Source organism: Vombatus ursinus, unplaced genomic scaffold (genome assembly GCF_900497805.2).
Source record: "Vombatus ursinus unplaced genomic scaffold, bare-nosed wombat genome assembly UNPS02012811.1, whole genome shotgun sequence".
Lineage (NCBI taxonomy): Eukaryota > Metazoa > Chordata > Mammalia > Diprotodontia > Vombatidae > Vombatus > Vombatus ursinus.
In genome coordinates, this window is record NW_020952589.1 from 432645 (window position 1) to 459485 (window position 26841).

Below are 26841 nucleotides of genomic sequence, written 5' to 3' on the forward strand. Positions count from 1 at the left end.
AGAAACACAGAATTTTAGAGTTGAAATTTGAAAATTGGCTGTCTAGGCTAGACTGAATGATTGAGTCCTTGTCTGAAAGCTCCATATCACAAGTCCCAGCCCAGTTGTCATTCTCTCTTTCCCACTCACCTTCACTAGCCCAACCCCACCAAGGGAGGGGGCTCCCTCCCCTTCCCCTTGCTTCCCAGCTCCCCCTTACAGCTTATCTTTCTTCAGCAGAATGTAAGATCCTGAGAGTAGAGTCCATCTTGTTTTCATGTTTCTATATCTCCAATGCTTAGCACATTCTCAGTGCCTGGGACATAGTAATGTTTAATAAATGTTTCATCTTTCTCTTTTTCTCTCCACCTCCCACTTCCCTCGGATGCTGTGACCTTGTATGAGTCCTTCAGTTCTGGGACTTAGAGGTGCCCTGGAGAAAGACTAAAGGAAGCTTCCTTAGCTCACTCCCTATGAGGATGGGACAGTGTTCTCAAACAGGATGGGGAGTGGGCAGAATTAAAGGCTTCTCTCTGGAGACTAAGCCGATCCCAGACCTTTCAATGGGCACACACATACCTCTAAGCTTCCAGGCAAGAGGGCACCTCTCACCAACTTCTGCACTTAATTTCTTCATTCATATAGTGCTTTTCAGAAGGCATTCACATCCATTATTATCTATTAAGTCAGGACAATAGCCCTTGTTATTTTCTCCATTTCACCAAAAAGGCATTCTGGGAAGTGAATTGACTGAGACTTAGGTTTCTGATTCCAGTGCCCATCCCTTCCCACCACACTAAGTGTAAAATGAAGGGGTGGGATCGGAAGTCAGCTAAAATCCCTTAAAGAGATTTTAGGATTAATAGCTGGGAGGGACCTTAGGGATGGTCTTGTCCAATCCCCTTTTAAAGAGGGGAAACTGAGGCCCAGAAAGGAGTGACTTTACATAGGGAATAAGGATCATTGATTTTGACCTGAAAGGGACCTTGGCAGCCTTCTGGTCCAATTCCTTCATTTTGTAGATGAAACTGAGGCTCAGATAGGTTAATGATTACATCTAAAGATGGAAGAAACCTCAGAAGCTATCTGATCCAGTTCTTTGCAGATGAGGAAATTGAGACTGATAGAGGTTAAGTTACTTGTTCAAGGTCACGAAGAACCTGGGTTTGAATCATGCTGTCTAATAAATGACAGAAGCACCATTCAAACCCGGGCCCTTTGACTCCAAATCTAACACTTTGCAATGGACCATGCTGCTCTGCAAGCTCTGAGGTTTTATGTGTCTCATAAAGCCTCCCCAAAGGACAATGCCCTTTTGGAAACCCCAGTGTTTGGGCTGGGGGTGGAAGGTGTGGGGGTCATGCATCATTTTTCAGGGGAGGATGGAGGTGTGGGTAGATAACTGGTGATGCTGGCTCTGGGGAGAGGACATACTATAGGGTAGGTCCTGGCCAGCAGCCACCCTGTGGATCCTCCTCCCTGCCTCCCCCCCCCCATTATTTATTCTGGGAGCTTTTAGCTGCTACTTACTCAGCCACTAATGCGTCAGGTTCAGGAACCAAGGGGGAGGGGGGGCTGTGGTGCCAGACTGTGCTTCTTTTAGACACACTCTGTCCCAGCCAACCGAGGCCCCAGGGAGAAACCTGGTCCATCGGAACTGGAGGGGAAGGGGGCAGGGGAGGCGAAAGGTGTGTGAGATGCGAGGCAGGAGATACAGCCATGAATAGCTGGGCCTCCTCAGGAAGTGGGAGGGGCTGTGGAGGTGATGCCCGCAGGAAAGTGAGTTCAGACTTTGAATGATGGATTTTCTTTAAGGCTCTGTGCCTTCGGGCAATTTCCTGGCCTTCCCTGGGCTTGGGTTTCCTGGTCTGGGCACGTTGGTAAGTAGGAGAAGGTCTGACATTGATTATGGAGCTGTCTGCTGGGCTCCCATCTTGCTGATCGATGTAGGACCACTCATCTCTCAGCTCCCTAGTACCCAGCCCCACACTCTTTGCCTTTCTCACCATCCCCAGGATTCTTGCTATACCACGCTGCCCGAAGCTGCCTTAGATGCAGAGAGTGGGTGGGGTTCATAGATATTGGGGCTCTGGACTCTCTTGAGGCTTTTGCCTTCCATTGTCCCTGGGCTCTTTGGGGCATCTCAGTGTCACTAATGCGACTTCCACAGGGGGTCCTTCATGGAGTCCTAAGGGTCTGTAATGGTAGCCAAAGGATGGTTTGGCCTTGTCCTTCCCCAGCTCTTGTCTCTGTCTCTCTTTCATCCACCTTTCAGAATTCTCATCCTTCAAGTTCAGCTTGGGCACCGGCTCCTCCATGAAACTTTCCTTGATTCCCCCTTAACTGAGAATATTTGCTCTCCTTAAATATTACTGGAAGATCTTGTCTGGATTTTCTCTTTGTCTCCATTACTTTCAAGCATTATGATTACCTGTAGACACGCTGAATCTCCCTCAGGGAGACATTTGATGAATTGAATAGTCGCTTGAAGCCAGGGCTCTGCTCCCTGCTCTTGGAGAAGCTTAGACTATCAGAGCAAGAGAGTTGGCCTTTATGGGGTCCTTAGAGAACTTCTTGTTCAATATCCCCCACCTTCATTTTATAGATATGGCAAATGAGGCCCAGCACCTGATTCAAGGTTATACAACTAGTTAAGAAGGAAGGAAGAAAGAAAGAAGGAAAGAAAGAAAAAAGAAAAAGGAAGGAAGAAGACAGGAAGGAAGGAAAGAAAGAAAAAGAGACAGAAAGCAAGAAAGAGAAAAGGGTTCAGAGAATGGAAGTGATTTACTTGTGGTCATATAATCAGGATCTAGGATTAGAACCCGAATTTCTTGGCTCCCAGTCGAACAATCCTTCCACTCCACCATTCTATCCTCAACTTTTCACTAACTCTCTATCACTTACAGGACAAATGCCACACTCCTTAACTTGGCCTTCTATAATGCCTCCCTATTGCCTGCTTTCTCTACAGTCTGGTCTCAATTCACCTTTCTCATCTTTTCTTCTATATTAATATGAACCCTCCATTCTGGCAGAGTTGGTCTTTTCACTACCCTAGGAATGCAGCCTGCATACTCACTGCCTGCTCAGAGCATTGTTCATGCCCTCCCCTCTCTCCCACCTCCTATTGAAAGCCTTTCCATCCTTCCCAACCCTTTGGATTCCTGGGGAGGCAAAAGGGAAAATGGTCAGGAATTTGAGACTTTGCTCCCTTGACCTGGTCATAAGAGTCATAGAATGTCAGATCTGGGGGGAGGGGCCTCAGAACATAGGACATAAATATAGAATGCCCCAACTTCAGAGGGGCAACAAGCAGACCAGCTCCCTTATGTTATTATTATTAATAATAGCTAACTTTTATATAGAGCTTTAAGATTTAAAAAGTGCTTTACATGTGTTAGCTCATTTGCCATTTATTATCAAGAATAGCAATTAAATAAATTCTATTAATAATAATATGACATATATAGTACCTTAAGATTTAGATAATGCTTTCCATGCATGATCTCATTTGATAATTTGAGGTAGGTATTATGATTGTCCCATTTTTATAGTTGAGGGAATGAAAGAAAAAAAAAGAAAAATGAAGGAAGAAAAAAGAAAGGAAGGAAGGAAGAGAAAAGGGCTTGTGGAAGAGAGATAAAGTCACTTGCCCAAAGTCACATAGTCAGTCAATGACAAGTCCAGGAATAAAATCCAAATCCTCTGGGTCCCCGGTAAGCCTGAGCCTTCTCGTTTCCTCTGGACCGTGGTTGACTGAGGTCCAATAGTAAGGACAGAAACCACAGTAGTATTGGTCTATTTATTTCTCTGAGTTTCTGAGGTGATTTCTTCCTCTGTGCTTTTACCAGTGAGGTGGAGGGAGTGGGAAGAGCAGGGATCTAAATTTAATAACTAATAAAAACCCAGCCCCTGTCAGCGCCACCAGAGAGTGATCAGCAGGGCACAGTAAATGGTAATCAGCAGCAGCAGCAGCTGACGCCCTATCTATCTAGCTATCCTTTCAGGCTCAGGGTTCCCTCCTTGTAGATGGTGAGGTCCAGGTGGCAGATGTCTGGGGCTTCCCTCCACAACCAAGGGGGCTTCGAAGGACTCCTGCAGCTCCCTGGTATTTTTGCCCCTCCCTCAGAAGGATGAGGCCAGCTGGGTTTCTTGGTCCCGGGGATTTCTGGCTCCCCTGCTGCCCTCCTCTTCACTTGGGCTCCAGGCAGATCACCCAGAGTGCTGATGGCAGCACCCCCCTCCTCATCCCCGAAATGAACAAAGCCGCTCATTCTTGCATTCATCCTGCGGCTGGACGCTTCTGTAGGGAACAATTGGGCCTTTTGAGCTCTGGCTGGTGGGGTGAACAGGGGCCCAGAGCAGAGGATGAGCTGGGGCTCTTGTTCACTCCTCGCCCCCTTCCCCCAAACTGGTGTCATCTCATCTCCTGCTTCCCTAGGACATGCTGCCTTTCCTCCCATCAACAGGAAGCCTTCCTGGATTACCTCCGCCTCTTCTTCCCATGCCGATGGTTGAACCAGGATTCATAGGATCATAAATATAGAGCCAGACGAGTCCTTTGAGGTGATCTAAGCCAACTTTCTCTTTTTACAGAAACTGAGGCCTAAGGCTGAGCTATTTGCTCAAGATCATTCAGGGAATAAGTAGTGAAGGCAAGATTTGAATCCAGCTCTTCTGGGTTCATATCCAGCCCTCATTCTACTGTGAAACCTGGTTTCCGGTTTTCTATCAACAACTGAAGAGTTCTGTGACCTTGAGCAATTCACTTAATCTCTGTGGGTCTCAAGTTTCTCATCAGTGGGGTTAATGATGCTTGCCCTGCCTACCTCACAGGAGTGTTGTGGGACCCAGTGAAGATAATGGAAAAGCTATGAAAAGTGTAAGGCTATTTCAAGGTATTATTAATATTATTGTTCCTTTATCCCAAATCTCCTGAGTGGGATGGTCTGTACCATATTAATTATTATCTGCTGGTGTTCTTATAGCATTTCTGGAGGTGGAGCCTGGCCTCGTCATAGGAGGCTCTCTGAGTTTGGGGGTCTATGTGTTTTCCTCCCTCTGTCTCCATTGTCTAACCCAGGGCTTAATAATGCCTGGGCCACAATATGGGGTGGTGGGAGCAGGGTTGGGGGTCAAAACCTGCTTTGGAAGTCTTGGGCCTGGGGCAGGTTTGGAGGTTGCCCTTAGGGTCAATCACCGCTTAAGATGTGATAAGCTTTTGGAAATGCTCCCAGGGAATGGTCCAATATCTCCAAGATGTGAATTCAGCTGTTTTTTAACCTGGCCTTAGTGGGGCAGAAGGATGAGCCTACTCTGGGAAGACATTTAGTAAGGGCAGAAGAGGGGGGGCACACAGACAGTCTGGATCCCAGGCCAGGCTCCCAGGGGGCCAGTGTGGAGGGAACTTGTGCCTCAGCATGGTGAGTGGATGAAAGTGGAGATGGCAGAGAGCTGAGTCAGGAAACCCAAAACCTTCCAGTATAATTTTGCCCTCCAAGAGGGAAGGAAAGGAGAAGTTCTGTGCTGAACTGCCTAGGGCTTCCAATCCATGAGAGGCCCTCAATTTGGGTGAAGCCTAGGACCTTGCTAGGTGCCCTCAAGGGATCCAGATTCTTCTCTTGGGAGGAGGAGAAAACCAAAGACTTAATAATCTAGTCCCCAACCCCCTGCCCCATTTCTTAACATTTGCAGAACTTCAAACAAGGGCTTGTGGGGGTTGGGGGGCATGAAGCAACAGGCCAGTGACCTTGAGTGTTTTTCTTTTCCTCATTGTCCTTTAGCTACTGACTCAGCTCCTTAGCTCACATACCCTCTCACCCAACCAAGGAAGGAGGAGATTCACCCCGGAGCACAGACTCTAAAGAGAGGAGATGTTGTTGATTCTTGGAAAGACTTGGGCTGGGTCCTAGTCCTAGCTGTCGGTTAGATTGCAGTAACCTTGGGCAAATCACCTAAACCTCAGGGCCTCAGTTTCCCCAATTGTAAAATGAGATTGGACAAATTGGCCTCTGAGTTCCCTTTCAGCACTAGAGTTGTGCTCCTGTGACTATTTGACCTGTAAGGCATCTGTCAGCAGTGATAATGGATGGATTGATGGGCCTGGAGTCAGGTAGACCCAAGTTCAAATCCAACCTCTGACAATTTTCTTAGCTGTGTGACCCCAGCAAGCCACTTAGATAATATTTGTGAAGTGCTATATGAATGGTAGTTATTATTATAACTATTATTTACAGTCTTCTGTAACTTTGATTCCTAGGATTTTATGAGATGAGTCCTAACAGGGTCTAGAGGTCAATACCTCAAGTGATGTAAAAGTGGGAGAAGGGAAAGGAAGTGGGGAGAAGTTCTAGGAATTGGGATGGGCTGGAAAGGACCTTTGTGGCCATCTCATCCAACCCCTTCTTTTCACAGATGAGGAAAGAAGACCGGAGTGGAGGAAGTGGTTTGCTCAGAGAGCTAGGAAGCACACTTGTTTGTGAGAAGAATGGCATTGTGGCAATTTTCACATCTTCTAGGTCTCATGGCGGACTTCTTTGAAATGTAGCCCAAATGACAGGGGATTCCAATTGTGTCAGCAGGGACTTGGGTCGGACCTCAGGAGTATCAAGGCTGTTGAAAGCAAGGGACTGAGGAGTCTCTTGTCTGTCCAGGCTGGGGTTCATCTAACTGGCCACTTGCAGTCTGATGCTCTGCTAGCCTCAACCCCAACACGACTGATTCATATCCGGACCTCATGGGACCACTGAGGTTGCGAGAGCGGCTTTTTGCCCAGCCAGGGTTGGTGCTGGGGCTGGTGGCCAGGTCAGGACTCAGTGGGTTCTGAGAGGAGTTGCTTGCCTGGGTATACCCTACCTACCTCTACTCCCTGACCAGTGGAGAAGTTATTCTATTACTATTAGCTACGGGGATGTCTCGGGTGACTTTGTTCCTAAGATTCCAAGGAGCCCGGTCAATATGGACCCCTTCTGGGGCCCGAATCTCTACCTAGGTCTGACTATACCCCTGGAAGAGCTGGTGACGGCCCACAGGCTGTGCTTCCTGGTCCCTCAGAGGGTTGCCTTTCCCTGAAAATTCCTCCCCACCCTCTGCTGAGGCCTGAGATCCCTTTCTCAGAGGAGAGAATAATCACTTGGGTGAGTCACCACCTCCCTGGGCCTCCGTTGCTTCATCTGTAAAATAAAAAGCTTGGTCCTAGTGACCTCTAACACCCCTTGCATGTTTAAGTCTGTGATCTTGTCATCTTTTGTTCATAGAGAAGTATTATTCCCATTGCACAGATAAGGAAACAGGCTTGGTGAGTTGGAATGATTTGCCCAAGGTTGTAAGGCTGGCCAGTTTGAGACCCGGGACTCTGGACTCCAAGCCTGGTCTCTTTCCCCCCAAGATGCTGCCTGTTCAGCTCTCAGCTCAGGCTACATTCTGAAGCAAGGAAGATACATTTTCTCCCTAGAGGCAACGAATCTACTGTTTCCTCCTTGGTCAGAATCTTCCTCTGCCCAGTCAGCCCTTCTGCCTTTAAAGGCACAGGCAGTCACTCTGGTGACCCTGGCCCTGCTTCAGGAGCCTTGGAATAACAAATGTCTTGTGAACCCTCATCAATCTGCCTGGCAACCAATAAGTCTACTGAGGACTCTTGTCCTCTCCCTATCTCCTTTCTTATCCTCAGCTTTGTGTCAGGCCTTGTGGGAAAGACAGGAGGAGGGGGGGGCCCAACTCCCACCGTCTGGGAGTTCTCAGTCTGGTTGGGGGACGTGACCAGGCCTTGGAACATAATGAGGACAATTGGAGAGCAGAAGGATCATGTGTGAGTCTGGTATTTATGCAGGCTCACAAAAGGTGGGAGAAGTCAGGAGAGGCTCCCTAGAGGAAGTGGGACAGAGAAGGGGGAAAATCTGGGCCAAAGCAGCCTCCTGGATCATTAGTAACTTGAATCCTTGAAGTGGGCCCCAGGACCAGTGCCATCTCCCCAGTGGCCTCTAGTGATGGTACACCCCAGCCCTGAGACTCTCCAGGATACAATCCTCCCACTCTTATTTCTTAATTAATTCAATCAAACTGGGGTTTGGAACTTGGAAGATCAGAGACCATTCTGCCCTATGTGGGGGGCACAAGGAGCCAGGGTCACACAGTAGTTTAGGGGAATGATTGAAGTGGAGACCTAGAACTGGGGGGCAGTGGTTCAGCCAGGGATGGAGGGGCAACAGTGTCTGGGTGCCGCAGGTGACCCTGAAAAACAGCTCCTCTTTGCTCCAGTGGGAGGGTGGTAGAGCCTTTGACTGCATCCTTAACAGAAGCTCTCTTGTTCCCTCACTTAACAGCATCCACAACCCCCTCCCATCCTACCTCTCCCCTTACAGAGGGAAAGCCTGTCTTCTCCAGGCTTGAGGAAGTCATATCTTTTGTGATGTCTCCCTCCTTCCCCCCTCCATAACTGTTCCCCCATAGTCCATATGTTGTGGGGGAGGGGAGAGGACTTGGGGGAGCATCTGTGGGCAGGCTGGCACCGGCTGCCATCTCTCTGCTTGGCATTCGTGCTGTGGGTACCGTCTGGGCCGACGGGCCGTCTCCAGGGAGGCTTTGGATAGGAGGGGAGAAGGCTGACAGGCCTTCTGGCTGGCTGATGGGAGTCCCAGAGATGGGGATGAATGCTTATGTGGTCTCTGTGTGTGTTGTAGACATTCCTGGCCTTGGAGGTGGCCCAGTGCTGAACACTGTGATTGGAAGCCGCCAGAGGTCAGGCTGAGTGACTTTCTTTGTGCTGCATGGTGCCCAGCACCCAGAGAGCAGGTTAGGCAGTTTTCCTTACTTTGGAGGATTCCAAGAACAGCTCTTAGGACTAATTAACCTTCCTAGATAATACTGAAGATATAGGTGGTTATCAGGCTAATCTTAAAAAACAAGACAACAACAAAAGTATTTCCTGACTGCTCTTTCAAGGCACTGATCTCGTATGTTGTTCCTCCCCTCCCCTCTCCCTAAAGAATCTATAATGGTTCCCTATTGCCTACTTTCTACTCCATGGTTTGACCTTCAAGGCTCCATCCTCCTTCTCTACTGTTCTCCAACACATTGCCCTCCCCCTCTCTGTTCTCTAGTTTCCTCTCTGTTCTGTATACATACTAGATTCTTTCTCACCATCGCACCTTTGCCTATGCTGTTCTCATCATCCAGTATGCTGTTTCTTCTCTTTGATGATTTAGTAACAACAACAACAACAATAATAATACACATTTATATAACACTTGCCAAAGTACTTTCTTTACTGCCATATAAAAGAATAAGTTTCCCAATCCCAAAGGCCCATAACTAGCTAGGGGCAGACCCAAGGGTCAAACCCAGGCCTCTTGGCTACATGAGGAATAGTTTCTTAAACATTGGAGGTGTGGGAAGTGGAATGGTGAGATGACCCCTCGGTCAACAGTGGTTGTCAAGTGAAGGCTCGATGACTATTTGTCAGGGATGCTGTAGAAGGTATTTCTGCTCAGGCGTGGGGCGATGTCAATGATCTCTGATGTCGCTTTCAATCGTGAGACCCTATAAACTAGATTGTGCAGTGTACTATGCCGGTAGTATGGGAGAAAGAGAACTGGGCTGGCTGACTGGAGACCTGTATTCTGAGTCTGGCTCTGCCACCAACTGGATGGTCAAGATCAAACCATGTCTCTTCTCTGGGCTTTGGTTTTGTATTAGAGGGTAGATAAATGATTCCCAAGGTCCTTCTCCTAGAGGCAGCAGGGTTACTGGATAGCAAGCCGGACCTGAGTCAGGGGGACCTGGGTTCAAATCCTCTTCCTCCTCTTCTTTTTCCTTCTCTTTTTCTTCTTCTTCCTCCTTCTCTTTTTCCCTCTTTTCCTTTTTTTTCTTCTTCTTCCTCCTCTTCTCTCACCACCACATTTAAGCATTGGCAATTCACTTAGCCCTCTCAGCCTCAGATAACTCTCAAAGACTTGTCTACTACATCATTTACAACTTTCTATAGAGGAAGGATTAATAGAGTTTCCAAAGTCACTCCCAGCTGTGCCTGTAATTCTGATGCCTACCAATTCTTGAGGGCCTCTGTTCCTGCCTGGAATTTTCCTTGACCACTCTGAACCTTATTCATCTATTTCCATGAACTTGAACAACCCTTGAATCTGAGGCCCTCACTTTTTTTTTTCCCTATGTACTTTAGCACAATGCCTGGCATACAGTAAGTGCTCAATAAATGCTTTATCTCTTGCTATTATCACTTACAATCTTCCAGTTCATAGGATCATAGATTTAGAGCTAGAAGGGACCTCAGGCCATCTAGTCCAACCTCCTAATTTTACAAATAAGGAAACTGAGGCTCAGAAAAATTAAGTGAATTTTCTAGGGCTTCACAGCCAGTAGGTGTCAGAAGCAGGATTTGAACCCAGGTTTTCCTGGTCCCTCTAAGTCCAGCATTCTTCCAGGGCCATCTGCAATCATCCTGATCTATATCTGGCTGCTGGACCCAGGTGACTCTGGAGGAGAAAATGAGGTTGGTGACTTTGCACAGCCCTTCCTCACTCAAATCCAATTCACTTGGGGGTCATGGCATCACCTTCTTGATGTCATGATCCTCTTCAGTAATGAAGGACAAACAATAACAACAAATCCAACATTGTATACATTATACCACGGGTGAATATTCTTTCCCCAACAGCACCTCAGGCATCTTCTCCTTTAAGCAGACCTGAGCACACAAGAATGCTTGTTTGCTGAATGGCTAGGAGGGGAAAACTCGGTGTCAGGAACCTTGGGGATGAGAGAGACAGGGCAGTAGAATGGAAAGAATGCTGGCTTTGGAGCTAAGGGGCCGAGGTTGAATCCTTCAGGAGCTCTGTGACTTTGTGCCGATCGATCGCTTCCTGATTCTGAGACTCATCCCAGGAGACCTGGAAAGACTGATTTCTAAGTTGCTTCCAGTTCTAACCTCCCAGGTTCTATGATGAGATGCAGCAGTTCAAGGTTTCCCAAAGACGGTTTCTTTGTTATGTAACCTGCTGGCTGGAACTGCTGTCATTCCCTCTGCTTCCAGAAGCTAGTGGGATGTCGCTGACGGGGCCTGCCTGGAGGGAGCTTAACCCGCGCTCCAGGAACTTGGGGTTTTTAAAAAATATTTTGAAAACTTCATTGAAATAGAATTAGGTTCCTTTGTTACCCCATGTATTTTATTTGATGCATTTGAGAAGGGGTCTATAGGCTTCATCACATATTGGTACAGAGAGTCCGCTACCTTGTCTCTGAAATGATTGCCCGTTTATACTGTATAGAGCTTATACATCATTGTTTGTATGTTGTTTCCCTCGTTAGATTGTGAGCTCCCTGAGAGCAGAGATCCTGTTTTATTTCTCTCTTTGTATTTGCAGCACCAGGCTTATGGCAGGGTACTTGTTAACTGACATGACAGAAAAAAGGTTAAGAACCCCGGACCTAAATTAATTTTTGTAATGCACTTAGCACAGTGCCTGGTACATAGTAAGTGCTTAATAAATGCTTAATTCCTTCCTTCCCTCTTTCCTTCCTTCCTTCCTAAGAGTAACCCAGAATCTCAAACAGCAGGCAAAGACAGTCCCAAGGATGGACAGCGGCCTCTTTGATACTGTGTTGGTCTGTACTGGGAGAATTAGAGGAAGAGAAATGTCCCCTGCCCTTGGGGAACTGCATGAAGAGGAAAGACATGGCCTCCCCAGGAAAGTCAGATGGAATCAATCGGTGAAGGCTTCCTGAGGAATGATATGTGAACAGGGTTCAAAACACATCTCTCCTCAATGAGGGATGGGACTGATGTGAGGTGGGGGAGGGGATGCACCATTTGTCTTCCCCCTTGGCTTTGTGATACTCGATCCCCTCTCTCTCCTTTCTTCCTCCCTTTAACCTGTCTCTTCTTCTCTGGTCTCTGCAGGGCAGGAGAGCTACAGTTTCCCAGAGCCCGAGCCCCACACGGTGCTGTATCACGAGCTGGGCAGCAACTCTGTCGTGGTGGGAGGACGAGGGAAGCTCTATCATTTTGATTTCATCCAGGGGAAAAATGCCTCGTTAAGGACGGTAAAGGCTCTGCTCCCTCCCCCTTGTCCAGGGCAAGTTAGAATGAGCCTTTCTCTTCTTTGACCCCCAATCTCTACCGCCCACTCCCAGACAACCCTGCCATCTTCTCCTCCAGCTTCTGCAGCTCTGAGTGGCCCACTCTGGGCACCTGGAAAGCACAGGCCTCCTGCTGTTCTCACCTCTTCCTTCTCTCTCTCTATTCCACCTCTCCTCCTTATCCTCTTCCCTCTTCTCTCCTCAACCCTTATTCCCCTTCCCTCTTTTCCCTCTGCTCCATCCTTCTTTTCTTTTCCCTTTCTTCCTTCCCACTTCTTTCCTTCTGCTTTCTTCTGTTAGTTCCCTTCCCCTCCTCTTTCTCTTTGTCTCTCACTTTTTTGGGCTTTTTTGTTTCAGCTCACTATCTTCTCATCTCCTTTTTCTTTTTATCCCTGTCTCCCTCCTGTCTTCCCGTTCTTTCTGTCCCCCTTCTCCTTCCTCTCTTCTCTTCCCCCCTCCTTTCCTTTCCTTTCCCTTCTTCCTTTGCTTCTCTTCCTTTCCCTTCCCTTCGCCTCCTATCCCTTTCTTCTCTCCCTGTCCTTTCTTTCCCTTCTCCTCTCCCTACAACCTTTCCTCTCATTCCCTCCTTCCCCTTTCTCCTCTCCCTCTCCTCTCTTTCCTCTCTTTGTCCTTTCCCCTACCTTCTTTCCCCTCTCCTGTCTCCCTACAACCTTTCCTCTCTTTCTAACCTTCCCCTTTCTCCTTCCTCCTTCCTCCTCCAGGAAGGGGAAGATCAGATGAATGTTTCTCATCTGTGCCTCTGCCAAAACCCCTGAAGGTTTCCACAGTTGGTGGGGGAGGGGAGGGTGAAACATCTCACTTCTAAACCCTGGGCCTCTCTGTTCCCTTGGGAGTTGGGAATTGGGTGGGGGTGGAGGTGAGGGTGGGGATGGCTTGGCTTCCCCTCCCTGCTCCATCTGTCATAAATGGTTCTCTGAGAGTAGAGCCCTGAACAATAGGCCAAATGGAGGAGCCTGGGGGTGGAAACTGCCTGATATAATTGCACTTAACAAACATTAGCTAATGAGTCCCACACCTCTTCTGGTGGAAAGAGAGCCTTAATCTTGGCGGCCTGGGACCTGGGTTCCAGTCTCAGTTTAATGAGTGACTCATGGTGACCACCTCTAGGGAGAAATCGCTGAGTGCCTCTGGACCTCAGTTTGCCCCCCTGGAGAATGAGATTGGGCCTCCTTTCCTTCGGAGAAAGAGGGAGATCCCCAGTGTGAAGGAGTGCTTTGAACCAAGGAGCTAAAAATGTTCATGTTAATAGGTCTTCCTGTTTACCAAGGTCCCTCCTTTTCCTCAGTGACCCCAGGGAGGAGAAGGCTCTCTTGTTTCCTCAAGAAACACAGAAAGGAAATTGGGGCTCTGCCCTCTGGGAACTCTGGGGTCTGGGACAGGTGGAGTCTCAGGGTCTACTCTCAGAGCTTTGACGCTAATGGGGAGATTGGCACTGAGAGGCAAGGGGCTTGCTTAGAATCAAAGAGACATTGAAAAGACAGGAAACCCTGTAGTTTGTGGCTACTTCCATTCCCCAGAGATCTCTTTCCACCCCCAGTTAGGTAACTTGTTCAGAAAAGCAAGAGCACCTCTCCGGGTTGGGGTTGAGGGGATGAGAGAGCTGTGTCTGGGATTCAGACCTAAAACTATGGGGCTGTCTGTGCTCTGACCATCAGATAACACTGCCCCTCCTTCTTGATCACTTCAGTATGGGCCAATGTTACCTTTGTTCTCTTTCTCTGACACAGGTGAAATTCGATCCCAATAAATTGTTCTGCCAGAATCAGTTGGTAAGTAAGCCTGGGTCTTATAGGTTATGTGGGTAGAGAGGGGTGGCCCTAGGAGATGAGCCTCAGCAGCTACCTTCCTACTTTTCTCAGCCTACCTGGTTGCTGTTGGGATGGGGAATAGCCTATCCTGTTGCTACTGGAGCAGGGGAGCCCTGTTCTTTGCCCCACCTCTGGGGGTAGGTGTCCTTGGCAAGGAAGGGAGCAAATTGCTGGAGAAATGTGTAGCAGTTGTCAATGTGGAGAACTGTGGGAAAAGAATCCAAGGGCCTTCTTCTATGAGGTATCCTGGATCTTTTCCTAGTGGTAAAAGAGGCCTTGACTCTTGCTCCATGGCCTGGTCCCCTGAGGATGGGGCTAGATAGGTGTCTTAGGATAGGATATGAGATACCTTTTGTTTTTTGCTTTCCATGCCTGGTATAGACAAGGAAGAGTAAACTGTCTGCCTCTTTGTCTTTCTGTCAGCCCTTTGGAGGCGTAATCTTATAGAATCTTATAAGTGGAAAGGGCCAGGGAGCATGAATCTTCATTACAATCTCTCTGACCAGTAGCCATCTAGCCTCTGTTTAGGCACTTCCTGTGACAGAAGAATTGCTGTCCCTAGATCCTACTTTTTGGACCAGCTCTAGTTAAGGAAATGATCCCATTTTGTTCATCACAGAACAACCCTCCACGCAGTGCAGGAACCTCCTCTATGGCAAACCTGCGATCATCCTGCCTTTGTTCCAATACTGCTCTGTTACCCAGGAACTAACTCCCTCTCCCACACAATAGTCCTTTCCATTGTTAGATAGTTCTGACTGTTAGGAAATTCTTATGTTGAATAGAAACGCACTTCCAGCAAATTAGGTCTTCTCTCTGGACTCATGGTTTCGGGCCCCATTGTCTGGGTCCCTTTCCCTTGATTGATGCTTCCCCCTTTGGGGTGCTTACTGTTTTGTGTCAACCTTAAAACTTCCACGCTTGTTTTATCTTTGCTAGGACTGTCAGAACTACATCACCCTTTTGGAGAAGCAGAAAGAAGGCTTGCTTATTTGTGGGACCAACGCTCGCCACCCTAGCTGCTGGAATTTGGTGAGGCCACCCTCCCACCTTCAGCCTGGGGCGGGGGTTGGGCTCTGAGGAAAATTTGGCCCATCCTAGCCAAAGAGGATGCAGGAGAGTGGGGGTCAAGGTCAGGGGAGTGGGGCTTGGCTGTGTTCTGACATCCTTCTGAGGAATGACCAGTCAGCATCATGTCGGGAAACAGAAAGAAGAAAAAGAGTTCCTGTTATATGAGACTTCAGTCTGAAGGGAAAGGGGGGAGAGGACAATTATATGAAACAAATATGAGCACACACTCACGCACACACACACATACCCCAGAGACATGAGAGGACAATTTAATCTAGGCCAAGTGTATTAATAATGAGGGAATATGAAGTGAGCAGGAGTTGGGGGTTTGATGAGTTTTGAGGGAGCAGAGGAGCATGGATTGGCAGAGAGGAGAGTGGAGAAGGGTCTTCAGGTGGGAGGCTCAGGGAAAGGGATGGAGGGCGGGGGACTGAGCAAGAACCCTCATCCTTCATAGACCTGAAGAGCAAAGTGGACTTTGGCAGGTCCAGGCTGACCCTGCCTGTTCTTTCTCTCCCAGAATAACAAGAACCTTACTCTGCTTGGGGAAAGACGGGGCTATGCTCCGTTTAGCCCAGATGAGAACTCCCTGGTCCTGTTCAGTGGTACGTAGCAGTTCTGGGAAGGAGGAGGGGCTGAGGTCCATCTGGAGGGATTTCCAAACTTGTAGGCAAGCTTGCTGATGACACACACACACTTGTCTCTGATACATGTGTGTAAAACTGTGGTATTCGTTGTATCACATATTAGAACAGGAAGGGATCTTGCAATTCTCTGATTCAACTCCCTCATTCGAAAGAGGAAGGAAATTCTCATAGAGAGGCATTGTGTTCTGGTGGGTAGACAGCTGGCCTTGGAGTCAGGAAGATCTGGGTTTGAATCCTGCTTCAGACACTTTCCGGTGGTGTCACCTTGGGCAAGTCAGCGCAGCTTCCTCATTTATGAAATGAAGGGGTTAGACTGGATGGACCTCTAAGGCCCCACCAGCTTGAAATCTTTGAAATACTATGACCCTACAGCCCAGAAAAGGAAAATGATGTGCTTATGCTTATGGCAAGTGAATGGAAAAGTCTCTGATGAAATAGCAAAATAAAACAGAGAGAAAACAGTGGGCCCAGTTCAATTTACAAGAGCCTTCATCAACTGTACAACCAGAACAATGCTTATGGGACCTGATTTGAATTCAGGTGGAGCTTGAATTTGAACCACAGTCCTCTGATTCAGATGCTTATTGAATTGAATTAAAGTACTGTGATGGGTAAGGGAACTGTACTAGTTATTTCTAGTGGTCTTTCTATTACGCCATGTTGCCTTTCTCTGGGAAGGAGGGAAACAAATATTTATTAAGTGCCTACTATGTGCCAGGCACTGTGCTAAGTGCTTTATAAATAGCTCAGTTGATCCTTATGACAATCCCAGGAAACAAATGTCATTTTTAGCCATGTTTTACAGTTAAAAAAACTGAGGCAGAGGTTAAATGACTTGCTTAGGGTCACACAGCAAGTAACTGTCTGGATCTGAATTTGAACTCAGGGCTTCTTGACTCCAGGCCTGGTGATGTATGCACTATGGACCCACCTAGCTGCCCCAAACATTCTATGCATGGAATTGCTTATTGGAAATCTGGGAGAGATTCTTGAGTAATTAGACCATGAACATCCATAAGTTGAAAGGCTAAGGCAATTAATTTTTATTGAGCTATTTTGTTTTTACATGCTTCCACGGAATCATCCCTTATAACAGAGAAGAAAAAAGAGGGGGAAAAAATCTCAGCAAAGTTAACTAGAAAAATATTCAGAAACATCTGATACCATATGTATTATTTCATACCCATAGACCCCCAATTCTGCAAAGAAACAGGGGTATTTGGGAAAGCTCAGTCTTTTGGGTGGGGTGACTGTAGCCAGTGAAAGGTATTGCAAGCCTCAGGAGCCTCTCAGAGTGTGTGGGCTCCTGTAAGGGTAGTGGTGGCTGACGAGGGGCCTTCTCTCTATCCCCTCTGCAGACGACCAGGTCTACTCCACTATCAGAAAGCAAGAATATAACGGCAAGATCCCAAGGTTCCGGCGCATCGGAGGAGAGCGGGAATTGTACACCAGTGACATGGTCATGCAGAGTGAGTCAATCAATTGACCTCCTTGCTGTGGACTTATTACTCACCCTCACACCTCCCCTGTACCCCATCCCACCCCTCTGCCTGCTCTGTGGGGACTGTAGGGTTGGAGTTGATGGGGAGGTTAGGAGGAGAGGACAGGAGGAGGTGAAATGGATTTTTCCCTCTCCTCCTACTCTCAGGGAGTTCACAGACAATTCACACACGTGAAACAGTTAAAGGACAACCCCAAGTGGTCAGTGATTGAGGGGTAGATGGTATGATTCAGACAGTAAGGGCTGCAGGAAGTCAGGGGAAGGAGAGATTATGGAGAGCTGGAGGAGACTCAGAAGTCTTCCTGTTGGACGTGGGATGTGAGCTGGAAAAACAGGGGGGTAGTATTTGGAGAGGCGCAGAGAAGGCTAGGTAGGTAGGAGTGAGCCCCAGGTTAAGGGATGGTGGGCAGACCTGAGATTCAAGTGAAGAGTGCATGTTAGGGAGCGGGGTGAGAGCTGTGCACATGGTTGGGGGTGTTAGGAGCTTGGGGGAAGACTTAGTCAAGGCAAAGTGGTGGGGCAGGGAAGAGAGGGGGTAAGGCTAGGTGAGGGAGGAGAGAAAAAGGACAGCCAAACAGCTAAATTGGACTTTCCACACACCTGTTGGGAAATGAAAGCTGGCCCTGAGGCTGGTGCATTTGTGGAAGAACAAAACAGAAGGCGGGCACTCAGCATGTGTATGTGCCGTCAGCAAGCTGGGGCTCAGTGGTTCTCCTGGGAGCCCCAGGGAGGAGGCAGCCCCAGTGGGGCCAGGAATTCCTCTCTCTGCCCTTGACCTGCCTGCCCTCCTGCCCTGGGGAGGGCTGATCTCATCAGGAGGCCTTCTAGCCTCCCTCCCACCAACTCATTATTGACAACCAAAACATCTGGGGAGCTTCTGGCAGTTCCCAGGGACGTTAGGTCATTGTTTCTCTGCGGATGGTGTGCTCATCAAAGGTTCAAAAACAAATGCTCTTAAAAAAACAAAAAACAAAAAACAAACAAACAAAAAACCCCAAAACAAAAACAAATGCTCTTCTCCTGGGGCCTGGCCTCAGCCCCATCCCCAGTCCAGCCCTGCCCTCTCAGCGCTGGACTATTGCATCTGCCCCCTCAGGTTCTTAGCAGAAGGAATCCAAGGCACCACATATTAACACAAGCGGCTGCCTCTTCTCTACCTCAGCAGAAGACCGATGCCTTTCTTAGCCCTCTCCCTCGATTCTCTCCTCATTCCCTTGATTTTCCCTCTCTTCCTCCATCCCCCGTGCCAGGAAGGGAATGGCCTAGAACTTCCTGCTCTTGGGCATGACTCTGAGAGCACCAGCTAGGGCACTGGCCATATGCATACATGTAACAGATGCCTGCCTGTGTAGGATGGCATGAGGGGCACCAGGAAACCACCCCTCACCCCTTAGGAATATACTGCCCACCACCCTGACGTGGTGTCTCGAGTCCCCTAGTTCATCCCTTTGGGCTCAGCAGTATCATCTCTGTCATGCCAACCCAGGAGGATCTCAATGCAGTCCCGTCCTCAGGGAGGAAGAGGCTTCTTTCTTGGATAGGAGGGATTGGGACAGCAGGAGCATTGGGGAGAAAGACTAGGCAAGGGTGCCGGAACCTTGGTGCTGCGGCTGACTGTGGGTGGGGCTTTTTGTCTGTTCCAGACCCACAGTTCATTAAGGCCACCATCATCAATCAAGACGAGGCCTATGAAGACAAAATCTACTACTTTTTCCGGGAGAACAATCCTGACAAGAGCCCCGAGGCCCCCATGAACGTCTCCAGGGTGGCCCAACTGTGTAAGGTGCAGCCACAGGACTTGCCGGCTTGAGGGGGGGCTTCAGGGAGGGCCAGGCCACCCCCCAGGGGAGGTAGCCATTTCTGCTGGTGCTCTGTGAGAGTCTTTCCGGCCACTGGAGACCGGATCTCATACTGAATCATTGACCCAGTCCCTCCTTCAGTGATACACCCCTGTCCTATACTAAAAGGTAGGGTGGTCCAATGGAAAGGACTTTGGATAAGGTCCTTACTGTGTTCTAGCTTCACACCGTCCCTAATTCACTGAGCAACCTCAGGGAACTTGTTTCCCTTCTCTTTGAGTCTCAGTTTCCCCATCTGTAAAAAAGTACCTTCCCAACTTCATGGGCTATTGTGACCATCAAATGAGGAGATGTCAGTGAAAGCACTTTGGAAAATCTGTCACTTAAGGGTGAGGCATTATTGTATCATTATTATATTTGTGTTGTTGCTATGGAGACAGTATAGTCTAGGGGATAGAGAGCTGACATCAAAGTCAGAGAAAACCAGGGTTCAAGTCTTGGCTCTGACTCACATTGGATGTATGACCCAGGGTAAGTCATTGCCTCTCTGTGGTCTAAGTAACTCTAAAACTCCTGAGTTTCAGAGCAGTGCTGACTTATGTTGGCAGTCTTCCCTATGAAGACTTCTCCCTACCAATGAAATTTTAGGTCAGGCTCAATAAGAAAAAAATTAAATAAAATATTGATGGTCATTTTTATTAATTTTTCAGCAGAGAGATAGGGTGGGAGGAAAAGCCCCCAGTTTTGCTTCTGCTTCATCCCCTATGATGACACCTTATCTACTCCCTTCCCATCTCTGCCCTGGACCCATTTACTTGGCATCATACTTGGAATTTGCTCATTCTGGTGGGCAGGGATTATTTTATTACCTGATGATAGCATGGCAGGGTCCATATTCTTCAGGCAATGCTCAAACCTTAACGTGACATGTCCCAGTAGGGGAAACTTCCAGATAAGTCCTCCATCTTCCTCAGCCTGGGATTGCAGTAGGGTTCTCTGAGGAGTACCACTCCTCAGGAAACTAAGGCCCAGGGGGATTAGGTGACTTGCTCAAGGCCATAGAGGTAGCAAATGTTGGGGATGGTATTTGAACCCAGCTCTTCTGACTCCATAGTCCATTTTCTTTCCACTGCTGGAGCCCCTGTGACTGTCCTCTTGCCTCTTGGTCAGATGGGCTGCTGATCCTTTTTTTGGGTCCCACCTTGTGATAACCCCACATCTTTTCCCTTTTCTCCTGAGCAGGGGGACCGGGGTGGCGTTAGCTCCATGTCTGCCTCCAAGTGGAACACTTTTCTGAAGGCCATGCTGGTGTGCAGCGACCCAGACACCAACAAAAACTTCAACTGGCTACAGGATGTCTTCCTGGTCCCTGATGCCACAGGAGACTGGCGCTCCACAAAGGTCTATGGCGTCTTCTCCAATCCCTGGTGAGCTGGGGAGGACTGTGCTAAGGGTCTGGTTAGTATGGCTGTGACTGTGAGCTAAGCACCAGTTGGGGGTAGAGCAGTGGACCTGTTGTTGAGTTGAGTGTGTGTGGGGGAAATCTGTTAAATTGAGGGGGCTTGGGGAAAGGGATGAGGACTCAGACAGAGAGTAGGAGTCTCATGGAGGGAGTGGGGGGTCTAAAGGAGGGGCTGGGGAGGATGTCAAAGAGGGAGATTTCAAGAAGGAAGGGGATGAATACTTGAGGGATGTTTTCAGTAAGGGGGTTAGGGGGCTCAGTTATAGGAATAGGGGCCCAGAGGGAGAGGATAGGGCCTTTTGGAGAAAAATAGGGTATCAGGTAGGGAGACAGGTCATTTAGGTAGAGAGACAGGGTCCTCACTGAGTGGATGGGGTCCTCAACTCTCCCCTGTCCTACCCCCAGCCTCTGTTTCTTCATCTGTAAAATAAGGAAGTTGGGCTAGATGCCTCCTGAGGTCCCTTTCACCTCTAGAATTGTGGTTCTATGATTCTATGGGGGCTCTGTGAGAGACATAGTTCCCAGTTCTGGATCACCAGCTATGTGCTTCCAAGGAGGTGAGGTGAGGTCATACCACCCCTTCCCGCCACATTGGTCTCTCAAGGGGTGTTATCACACCAGGCTCAATTACTGTGCTCAGCTTTTTAATTTTTGCCTCTTAATCACGCTAATCGATTGAAAACAAGAAGGAGTGTGTATGGGGGAAGGATATAAGGAGACATGGAATCTTTGGTGACAGTTACTTTACTACCTGTGATTAGGTCAGAGTTGGAATGGGGAGGAGAAGGGGAAAATCCAAGCCTGTTACGAAGAGGTTCCATGGGTGCCCAGCTCTAAGGCCCAGGGAGTAGGGCTGGGGGCAGACGCTACCTTCCACTGGGCAGAAGGCACAGAATGAAGGCAGAGATGGTAGTACTCCATGGTCCATGCCTACTGGGGACAGGGCCTGGATACTCATCTGCCAGGGATTCTATGTTGAGGCTAGATCGCAGTATGCTCAAGGTCCTTTCCTTTGACAAGACAAGAAAGGCCTTAGATTATAGTGGGAGGACGCTAGGTTACCCTCGAGCACAGTGACGCCCTGTGGGCTGATATTATTGCTGGTGATAAGTGTGCTACTGAGGCCTCCCCAAAGCTGGGCTAGCTGTCTGGATGTGACCAGAGGCTGGACTCCGTGCCTCCCACAGGAACTACTCGGCCATCTGTGTGTACTCCATTGGTGACATAGACCAAATCTTCCGTACATCTCCTCTCAAAGGCTACAGTGGGATGCTCCCCAACCCACGACCAGGCAAGGTGAGTATCAGTCCTATGGTCCTTCCTCTCCCTCTCCACCCCATCTTCAGATACAGAGATAGAGTGCTGGGCTTGGGATTGAGGGAGGCCTGAATTCTAATCCTGCCTCCAACACTGAACTAGCTATCATTTAACTAATCATTTAACCTCTGTGGGAGGTTAAAATGAGACTGGGGAGATCTATCTCTACCTCCCCACCCTATAGGGTTGTAGCCAGGCTCAGAATGAGCAAACACTAATGCTGATAAAATGTGTTACCTACACTAAGGTATCATTTGTTGTGGTTGCCGTTGTTATCTTATCTTCCCCTCCCCACTAATCTGTGTCCTTTTTCCTTGATCTAGTGCCTTCCTGACCAACAGTTGACACCCACAGAGACATTCCAGGTAGCTGACAGTCACCCTGAGGTGGCTCAGAGGGTAGAGCCCTTTGGGGCCAAGACACCCTTCTTCCATTCTAAATATCACTACAAGAAAGTCCTGGTGCACCAAATGCAGGCCAGGAATGGGTCCACCTTTGACGTTCTCTACCTGGCCACAGGTGAGGATGGTTTTTGGGCAGTTTCTCTGAACGACTGTCTTTGGCCTTATTCACTCTCTGTTTTTTTTTTAAGTCAGTGATCTGGATGAAGGTGTGAATGGAATCAGTGATTTTGGTAAAGGTGTGTGAATGACATTCTTCTCAAATTCAGGTGCCACAAAGTTGGCGGCAACAGCTAACATCTGTATAAATCAGGATCCCCAAATATCTCATTATCCTAAAACACCGAGCTAAAACTAATAGCCCAAAATTGGATAGTGATCAATGTAAAAGCCCTTCCCTTGTGTTCAAAAAAATCAAATGTACAACTGCAGGATGAGGGAGATGTGGTTAGATCAGAGCTTCTGTGAAAATGACTCAGGGGATCTTAGTGGACTGCAAGTCCAGTAAGTCCTCAGTGGATGTGGCAGCCAAAAAAAACTATCACTGAAATAGAAAGCAGATCTAGTGCAAAGAAGATTGGAGTCCTTCTGTACTCTGCTTTGACCTGACCACATTTCAAGTATTGTATTTAATTCTGCATGTCATGTTTTGGGAAAGACATTGACAAAGTAGAACATGTCCAGAGGGCAGTCAGGCTGGTGAGGGGACTGGAAATTATGCCATGTGGGTGCGGGTCAGATGGAAGAACTGGGTCTGGGTGGCCTGGAAAAGAGAAAACTTAGGAGGGACATGAGAACTGTCGTGAAGTATTTGGAAGGCTGTCATATGAAGGAGACTTGTTCTACCTTGCCCTAGAAAAATCATGGTTAAGTAACAGCTGTGCAGAGGCGGATTTAGGTTCAATGTTAGGAAAAACTGCAAATTTGAGTGGAATTCATCCCAAAGTGGAAAGAGGTTAAATGGCCAGTCTCTGGGGAAGCTGTAGAGGGGATTTTTCTACAGGTAAGGGTTGAACTAGGGGCAGCTAGGAGACATAGTGGATAGAGCTTGAATCAGGAAGATTTATCATCATGAGTTCAAATCTGGCCTCAGACACTTTCTAGTTGTGTGGACCTGGGCAAGTCACTTCACCCAGTTTGCCTCAGTTTCCTCATCTGTAAAATGAGCTGGAGAAGGAAATGGCAAACCACTCTAGAATCTTTGCCAAGAAAGCCTCAAATGGAATCACCGAGAGTCAGACATGACTGAAAAATGACTGAAAAACAAAGGTTGAACTAGATGACCTTTGAAGTTCCTTCCCACTCTGAGGTTCTATGATTCTAGAAGCAGGTCCAGAAGGTAGGGTCAGACCAAGCTGATGATTTGCATTGGCTGTCCCCCATGCCTGCAATGCTCTTCCTCTTCACTGCTGTCTCCTGGCTTCTTTCAAGTCCCAGCTAAAAATCTCACCTTTTACAGAAAGCCTTTCCCAGTCTCTTTCAATTTAGCCTTTATGTGGAGTTGTAAGTGTGGGGACCTTTCTTTTTATCCCCAGTGCTCAGCACAGTGCCTGGCACACAGTAGGTGGTTAATAAATGTTTGCTGACTAAGTAGCTTCTTCATCACTGTCATCCTCCTGTTTGAGTGCTTGCTGTGTGCAGGGCTCTTTGCTCGACCTTCTCTATAGAGGAGGCAGGTGAGTGTGAGTGAGTACAACTCCTTCCCTGGAGAGTTTTGAAAGCATGAGAGAGCTTAGGCAGATAGACAGAGTCACCTCTTGTAAAGGATGTGGTGGAGAGGATTTCTGGGCAAATAAAGGTTAGGCTAGTTGATCTCTGAGGTGCCACCCAACTCTGGAGATTCTGTGAGTCTGAAGCTAGGACAACGGACTGAGTGGTCTCTGGACATTCACGAGCTGCCCTAGAAAACCAAGTCTGATGCAAATACAAGCCTCAGAGGTAAAGCCCAGCAGGGGTTGTGGCTGCAGCCCTAGTCAGAGACCCAGTGAAGGCAGAGAGGGTCCTGGGACGGGCACCAACCAGGAGCTTAGCATGGTGCCTGGCACACAGTAGGTACTTCATAGATACATGTTAGCTGATCGCTTCTGTCATGTTTCTATAGAAGGAGGGCCCAGGTCAACTTGGGCTAAACTGGTTCCCCGCTCCAGATGCCAGGGGGTTGGCATGGTGTTTGGGTAGAGTTTGGTTTGGGGGGAGAGACAGCTGTCACTACCTCAGGCACCTGGGACTCCAAGGACTAGGGTGGAGTAGTGCATCTAGCCTTGGCAGTCGTAGGAGATCTGGTCTGCTGCTAGGCCTCTTTCCGTCCCTAGACCTTGAACATGGGCCTGGAGGACTGAACCTTTTTGCCTCTTCCCCAGGGAGCAAGTAACAGTAATCTGAATGCTTGCCATCTGTTTATCTCTTCCTCTGCCAGCCGAAACAGCCTCCTTGTAGTTTCCCTGTGCAGGATATTCCATCTTCTGGCTGTGCCCTTGTCCTGGCTGTTTGTTCCCTACACATGGAATGCTCTTCGTCTGGACTTCTACTTGAAACCCCTGGTTCACTTTAAGTCCCACCCATGGAAGAGACAGCTCCTGATTTCCCCAGTTGTTGTGTTCCTTCCCTAATCAACCAACAATCATCAAGCATTTATTAATGCAGTTAATGAATTCAATGATAAATAACTAAACCAATAAATTTAATCAATGCATCAAACATTTATTAAAATTAATTAAAGAATTACAGCGACCTAGACACTAGGGATATAAGTACAAAGAATCACAAGCTAGTTCTATTTGAATAGGGGAAACAAATGCATATGAAAATAGATGGAGCATAAATATAAGGCTAATATAAAATGATAAAAATGTAATATAATAATACAAAATAAAGCTAATAAAGACATAGACACCATTTGTTTGGCAGAGAGGGCACTAGAAGTAGGGGGGATCAGAAAGGGCTTCAGGCCCAAGATGGTACCTGAGATGTTTCTTTTTTTAATTAATTTTTTTATTAATTAATTAATTAATTAATTTTGATTTATCAACAATCACTTCCATATGCTTTTGAGTTTAAAAATTTTCTCCCCCTTCCTCCCCACCACCCTCCCCAAGATGGCGCATAATCTGATATAGACTATACATATACATTCCTATTAAACATATTTTCACATTGGTGATGTTGTAAGTAAGAATTAGAACCAATAGGAGGAACCACCAGAAAGAGGAAACAAAACTCAACAGAAGAAAAAAAAATAACAAATAGTATGCTTCGATCTGCATTCAAACTCCATAGTTCTTTCTTTGGATGTGGATAGCATTTTCCATCACAAGGCCTCTGGAGATGTCTTAGATCCTTGTATTGCTGGGAAGGGTTAAGTTTATCAATATTAGTCATCGCACAACATGGCTGTTCCTGTGTACAACATTCTCTTGGTTCTGCTCTCTTCACTCAGCATCAGACCATACAAGTCTTTCCAGGTTTTTCTGAAGTCTGCCTGTTCATCATTTCTTATAGCACAATAGTATTCCATTACTTTCATATACCACACCTTGTTCAGCCATTCCCCAACTGATGCTGAGATGTTTCTTAAAGGGAGAGAAGGTGGTGGTAAGGATAGAGTGTAATCCAGGCAAGGCAAAGTGGCCAGTGCAAAGGAATGAGGATGGGTAATGGAGAATTATGAATGGGAGACAGAGAGAAGGACTCTTTGTTTGCATGAGACTAGGGTAGGGAGTAATGTCCAGTGAGGCTGGAAAGGTGGATTGGGGCCAGCTTGTGCAGGGGTTTAAAAGTTAAACAGAAGAATTTATACTTTATCCTAGAGGTAATAGTTGGATAAGCAGGGGAGTATTTGCTTAATTGTGTCTGTGTTGTTTTCCCTGAGTAGAACATAAGCCCCTTGAGGGTAGGGCTTGTTTCATCTTGTCTGGAGGGTATAGCACAGTGCTTGGCACATTAGAGGCATTTAATAAAAGTTCATTGAATTGAACTGAGTTGAATTTAGGAGAAAGAAACCCGTAATTACAGTCTCCTTTCTCTCCCCTCTCCACCTCCTCAGTGCTTACGACAGAGTTTCCCTTAGGTTGATTCAAGGACTTTGGTTATATGTAGGCCTCTGCGGACAGTTTATTTTTATAACAAAACTTATTTTTATAGTACACCAGGATTATTTCAACTGGGACATTGTCTGATTTCCTCCTATTTACAAACCTCAAAGTTCTCTTTTCATAGAGGTCAGGAAACCCAGGACCTACTCATGAAAGCTATTGTTTAGCCTCCTGGAAAACGGGCCTTTGAAGGGAATTGGATTCTTTCTTTGACAAGGCCAGTTCGATGTTACACAAGGAAGGACAACCAGAATAGCCAGGGTCTTTCCTGATTCTGAGCCTGCAGCAGAATTCAAAGAACCTCAAAGGAAACAAGAAGTGGAGACCTTGTAGACGGGCCAGAGGGAGGTCTGTGATGTAGTGGAATGATGACTGGAGTGTGAGTCAGACTCCTGGGTTCCAATCCTGGCTCACTGATCAGCTGTGTGACCTTGGACAAGGTCTTGAAGCTTTGTGGGCCTCAGTTTCTCATCTGAAAAATCGGGGAGCTGAGCCAGAGTGTAAGATCATGGATTTATACATAGACGAGACTTAAGTGAATCTAAGTCAAATGTTCTCATTTTACAAATGATGAAACACATCCAAAGAGATTTATGCACTTGGCCAACGTCACATAGCTAGTATAAGCATTGGAGCTGGGATTCAAACCCGGGT

General features: G+C 47.5%; 1 protein-coding gene across 1 annotated transcript in view; it reads left to right on the top strand.

Annotated features, from left to right (window-relative positions):
- The window catches only part of SEMA7A (semaphorin 7A (John Milton Hagen blood group)), a 64798-nt gene that overhangs the window by 31908 nt on the left and 6049 nt on the right, over positions 1 to 26841 (top strand). The window contains exons 2-10 of the mRNA XM_027858259.1: positions 11891 to 12033; positions 13818 to 13859; positions 14838 to 14930; positions 15490 to 15574; positions 16975 to 17085; positions 18761 to 18900; positions 20159 to 20343; positions 21566 to 21674; positions 22019 to 22214. Of these exons, the coding sequence (XP_027714060.1) occupies positions 11891 to 12033; positions 13818 to 13859; positions 14838 to 14930; positions 15490 to 15574; positions 16975 to 17085; positions 18761 to 18900; positions 20159 to 20343; positions 21566 to 21674; positions 22019 to 22214 (1104 nt within the window). The remainder of the gene's footprint in view (positions 1 to 11890; positions 12034 to 13817; positions 13860 to 14837; positions 14931 to 15489; positions 15575 to 16974; positions 17086 to 18760; positions 18901 to 20158; positions 20344 to 21565; positions 21675 to 22018; positions 22215 to 26841) is intronic.